At 32.0% G+C, this 6,021-nt stretch overlaps 1 protein-coding gene across 2 annotated transcripts; it reads left to right on the top strand.

Moving 5' to 3' along the window:
* Positions 1-1,541: 1,541 nt before the first annotated feature.
* LOC148616579 (protein O-linked-mannose beta-1,4-N-acetylglucosaminyltransferase 2-like) lies at positions 1,542-5,666 on the top strand. Of its 2 annotated transcripts, XM_088583792.1 has the most exons (3): positions 1,553-1,693; positions 3,076-3,490; positions 3,739-5,666. In XM_088583792.1, exon 3 carries the CDS (start codon positions 3,787-3,789, stop codon positions 4,852-4,854), a length of 1,068 nt encoding a protein of 355 aa, XP_088439918.1. In that variant the 5' UTR covers positions 1,553-1,693; positions 3,076-3,490; positions 3,739-3,786; the 3' UTR covers positions 4,855-5,666. The 2 variants fall into 2 exon arrangements, with proteins under 2 accessions (XP_088439917.1, XP_088439918.1); XM_088583791.1 differs by having other exon boundaries at positions 1,542-1,693; positions 3,076-5,666.
* Positions 5,667-6,021: the final 355 nt, after the last annotated feature.

Here is a 6,021-nt window from a genome sequence, read left to right as displayed (position 1 = left end):
TTCTATTTTAGTAACAGCGGCCATGTTTTTCGGCGTTTCAAAAAAAAATTTAAACGATCTGTTTGTGAAGAATATCATAAGGAACAACCTTGCAAAGTTTCCTTTGATTCTACTTGATTCTGAATAGCAGTATTTGGAGAAGATTTTTGAAATAATAACATCAAAAATAGCAAAACAAATGTGGAAAAGAGTAATAACTCCAGCGTGGGTCAACAGACTTTCACCAAAATTTGACCACAGATAGATCTTTGATGCTGAACATTATTACCCAATGTCAGAATTTTGTTAAACCTAACGGTTTTGGAGACACATGAGAAAAACCACTGTCTGACTCCTATGTTCTATTTTTAGTAACAATGGCTATGTTTTACGATGGATCAAAAATCGAAGCATAAATTTGTTCAGGATACCCTAAGGAACAATGCAAAATTGTTATCGATGACGACGACGGGTGCCAAGCGATAGCAATAGCTAAAAAATATTGACGTCTTGGAATACTTTTGCACATCCTTTATACCGATGAAGTTAAGTCAATAGCTAATTTAAAATACCTTATATTGAAACGAGAACCTATTTAGGAGAAGTTGCAGGCAATTTTTGTTTTCTGTAATATCCCTTAAGTCGGAAATTTTGAGTCAATAGAATGAAATGAAATGGCTACTAGACACTGGTCTAAAGCGGCTGTATATAACTTGAATTGAGAAGGTGCAAAAATGACCTTAGTTCACAACCAATTAAATTTGTATCTTTAATTTTAATACTATTATCAATGGAAATCTTAGCGTTCTGGAAACTTTCTTTGATTAAGATACCGGAAAAATTTCCTTGATTTTAGATACTGGTAAATTACCTTGATTCTAGGTATTAAATTTTATCGTTTTGAAATACTGGTATATTTTCTTGATTTTAGATACCTCTTGTACATTTCCTTGATTTTTGATACTTTTGTACATTTCCTTTATTTTAGATACCTCTTGTATATTTCCTTGATTTTTTATACCTCTTGTACATTTCCTTTATTTTAGAAACTGGAAAAGCGGCCTTGATTTAAGAACTTGTGCATTCCACTGATTTTAGATACTTCTTGAACATTTCCTTGATTTTAAAATATAAATATGACGCATAAAGTACATTTAAATATTAACATATCTCTGGGAGAAAATCCAAAATATTAATGATAAAAGGGGGAGGTCGTAGTTTGTCGTCTGCATTAAACCAAAGCCATAAAATAGTTTGCTGATCAAACGGAGGAAGAAATCATTATATGAAGATGTTCAATATAGCATAGTTATTCCGACCTTAGACAGGGTATATAATGTCACATTCAATGACTGGGCTACTCGCTTCTCAGTTTTTTTTTCTCACAAGATGCTTTGTGGCAAATAGTCTTTAGTTTTCTCATATGGACTGTGTCAAAATATTGCCGACTTTTAACATTATATAAATCATGAATCAAGTTTCATCAAGAATTTGGATCTATGATCAATAACTTAAAGGATAAATTGATTCCACTAAGTTCGAAGTGCTTGCGGGGACGACAGACTGATTTTGTCTTCTGATGTAGGAGGGGAAATAACTCAAGTACAAAAAAAGTTGGGGAGATCGAAGAAAGTGAAAATATGGACTTAAAAACAGAGCTGATTAATATGATGCAATTTCAGTGAAAGAACTAAAATTATTAGTGACGCCTCTTGTAAGTTTAATCTCCTGCGTTTAGTAGTAACTTCAAGTTTGTTTCTGTAATGCCATATTTAATAACTCGGCTCAGTGTATAGTGTCTACTGAGGCCTGCTCCGTTGCCACAGGCTCCCGTTTCAGACAGTGCCTCGCCCCCTAACTACTACCACACAGAGTTCGGGGGCGAGGCTCAGTATGAATCGGGTGCTTGTGTTGGTTGCTGAGCCGTTTTTTTTTTTTATCTGACATTATGCCTTATAAATATAAAGTCACATCGGTGAGGCCCAGATACAAATGTACATGTACATGTATACTACAATGTACTAGCCTAACTACTTTATCCCAATTCCTGTGGTCAAAATATTATTCATCCAACTGAGATACCAATCTAGCCAGATGACGCTTATGTTATTGATATAAATAAAATTCTAACCTTTTACTTTCCACTTCTGTAAATTATGTCATATTCTTGTCTTTGTTTAATTATTAATCAGTGATGTCAACTATCCGCCATTATTGATGTTGTACACTACATCCAGTGCGAAGATTAAACAAGTATGGGGAGCCATATGGGATACAATACAATTCCACTAAATAAATAGAAATATGCCAGTATTTGATTTATTGATGAAAATATAGTATTGGATAAAAATGACTATATAGAAGCTATTTTCTTAAAGAGAAATATTTATATGTAGGAATTTTTAAGGCAAATTATTTCAAAATGATGTATCTTATTTCAATTCCTGTTCAAATAATTATTCGATTGAAATTGATTTAGAATTGAAATCATGTAGAATTTTTTTAGGTCACTTAAAATTGATATACTGTAGGGTGAACTCTATCATTAGATTATTGAAACTTGCTAATTTATAAATTTTCAAATATTTTAAAGTATTTTATATACCATTTGTTGTGCTATTTATTTTTCATTTGCGTCAATTCTAACTTTGAAAATTAAATCATTTATACATTTGAACAACTTAAAATGTAAACTCAACCAAAATCTTTCAACAGCTGAAATGATCCTTATTATAAGATCCACAAACGTCTTCAGGGATACAAGTTGTCGCACAACTCCTTGTAAGAGTTATTGCCCTTGAAATGTGAAAAATTACAGTTTCTTTACAGTTTTCAGACAATATCTTGAAAACTATGATAGATAGAAACTTTCAATTCGAAATGATCCTTATGATAAGTCCTACCAAAGTCTACTTGAGGCAAATTTGTTGGACAACTTCTTGTTAAATTTATTGCCTTTGAAAAACAAAATTGAACCAGGTGAGCGAATCAGGCTCCTGGGAGCCTCTTGTTGAATTAGAGTATTAATTGTATTTATCAAGTTTTAACAAATACTCACTTTATAACACATGCTTTATAAATCATTATTTTTTTCAGGGTTTGCTGCGAATTGCAGACATGAGCTTACACATGATAACACATGCAGTTATGTTTGCTGTCATAGCAACACTAGTAAAGAAATACCTACAACTTCTATATCAGATGCACGATTTAGAGGATGAATGTTTCTACAAAAGCTTAACGAGCCAGAATGAGGAGGATTCGATAGAATTTGTTCATTCAGAGAAAAATCAAACTTTCAATACTTTAGGAACATGTCTGATAAGTGCTGGCCGACAAAATGTGTGTCATTTTCAAAACATATGTTTCTATCCTTCTGAGAACACCTTTGTTTACTTTTACTCAAAGGAGGACAACTCCATGCAATATTTTTCAAGTATAAATGGTTTGTCGCTATCAACACCAATTGACTTTAATGGACATAATGTGCAATTGACATTCTTAAGTGAAAGTATGTCTAGTAATTTTAGTATTTACTGGTTCAACAACAAAAGTTATATATTTACTCCATTCAAGGGAGATAATTTAATGCATATTATTCATGATGATCTAGTGCCCTTGTATTTCACACTAAAGCATTTTGAAAATCTTAGGTCTAGTTTAACAACTGGGAAGACCAAATTTGATGCTCAATTGATATTAATGGATGGTTGGATTACTGAGGAATATAAAATTCTATATAATATTTTTACTTTTAAGGAACCATTGCTCAAAGAGAATCTCATTGAATTATCTAAAAATGCACATATGGAACAGGACAGAGGGCTCATTTGCTTTTCCAGTGCAACAGTTGGTCTTTTGAGAGATACTTTATGGTACAACTATGGATTTATTGAACCTCAAGGTCCTGTTCAGGAATCCTATGGAATTACAGAAAAAGTTTTGTCTTTAAGAAATTTTATTTTATATCATTTAAGTATAAGCCAATGTGTTATTTGCCAGTCAGATTATGTTGTTTTAATTTCGCGTAAAGAAAATCGTAAAATTTTGAATGAAAATGATCTAGTTGAGAAAATTTCTCAGAAATTCAGTATGAAAGTTGTTATTATTGGAAGTGAAACACATGCTACTAAGGATATGATCTCACTGGTGGTAAATTCTAAAGGAATAGTTGGTATGCATGGGTCTCTACTTTCATTTTCAATATTTTTAAAGCCTAGTTCTTTTGTTATTGAAATGTTTCCATATGCTGTTCCTGCTAGTCAATATACTCCTTTTAAAACATTGGCAAATATGAATGGTATGAACTTAGTTTATTATAGTTGGGAGAATTTGGACAGCAAGGCCACAATTGGGCATCCTGAAAACATTAAAGAACATGGAGGACTTGGACACTTATCCAAAGATGAGCAGTTGGAAATAATATCTCAGAAATCAGTTCCAAAGCATTTATGTTGTGAAGACCCTTCATGGCTTTACCACATCTACCAAGATACAGTTGTTGATGTACCTAGTGTTTTAGGTTTAATTGAAGTTGCTTTGGAAAAGGGGAGGAGTTTGAACACTAGGAATATTTCTGACATACCTTGTGAGGTTAAAAATATACAATGTCATATTTCAAAGACCAGTGAATGCAAGATGTATATTTCATGGCAAAAGCCATGGAATTTAGCATTTTTACAATATAAGAAAATTACTTATGAAGTCATAATTGAAAGCAAAGATTCTAATGCACATGTAATGTATGTTACAGATAAGTTGATGTTAGAAATTACCAACAAAATAGACTGTGAAATAATGTCAAACTCTGTATGGGTAAGACCAGTTCTAGATGACCATGCTGATGGACCTTATGTCACCACTATTTGTACATGATAATTTTAAAGCTTTATGGTCTTCATGTTAAAATTCTTAGAGCATCATTATAATTTTTTGGAAATATTGAGTAGGAGACATATAAAAATCCTATGGTACCATACAGCAGTGTTTAAAGGTTTCAACAGACAAAAATATGAACAACTGAGTGAACAATGTTCATTTTTATGAATCTATTTGTCTTCAGCCCTTTAGTAGTTAAGCTTTTTGGTCATCTGTGGGTCAACAAAAGTAAAATTGATTTTCCAAATGTAACATAAATGAACTTGACTGATTTGGATTATAGGTAGAAGTATTAGTTACAAGAATACCTCTGTTTATTGTGAGGTCAGTGTAAAAGGTCATGGTCATTATTTATTATAATAGTTTACTGGAATGGAGGGACCTTGACCTCTGCTTATGTTTAAATTTTTTTAACTTTTTGACAACAATCTTTCAACCATACAACATATTAAATGCATTTCAATTTACTATAACAGAAATGGATTGTGATAGGTTATAAACAGGTATGGTATTCTAGGAGGTTTTTTTATTATTCAAAAATGTTGTTGGTGTTCTGAAAGGCTAGTCATTGTTTCACATTTTACTGTTAATTTATTTAGTATTCCAGTTTACACCTAAAATCATAAATATCTTGTAATTATCTTTTTGATATAACCATCTTACGCCTATATTTTCTTCCAAAATTTGAAGGAAAGTTTTTTTTTACAATATACATGTACATGTAATTTTGTTTGTTCACTTGTATTTTATTGATTACATGTTTGTACTTGCTACTTGTTTTGTTATTAAAATACACTGACGTGTTATTTTCACATTTATGGTTTTTGAAAACTTTAATATGTTTTTTAATTTGTGTGTAATATAATGATGATTGGTGGTTTTTACAGTCTTGAGTATCCTTATGGATCTCGCACGACTGCTCCTTACAGGGATTCTGTTAGTAGGTGTCTGTTAGTAGTTGGAGGTAGCGTATGTCCTACTAGTGGCTGGGCTGCTCTGACCTACTCCCAGTCCCCACGTGGGTCTGAGAGTGTTTCCTTACTCTATATGGGAGTACGTCAACATATAGAGTAATATATTGAAAATATTGACTTAAGGTACATGTAGATCATACCTATTACATAGAGCATTCTTTTCTGTGATCTTGCAAAATCATACAGACGT

The sequence above is a fragment of the Perna viridis genome, chromosome 5 (genome assembly GCF_037379345.1).
Source record: "Perna viridis isolate PV_CMFRI_1.1 ecotype Kerala chromosome 5, ASM3737934v1, whole genome shotgun sequence".
Lineage (NCBI taxonomy): Eukaryota > Metazoa > Mollusca > Bivalvia > Mytilida > Mytilidae > Perna > Perna viridis.
This window is presented reverse-complemented; position numbering and strand designations above follow the sequence as displayed.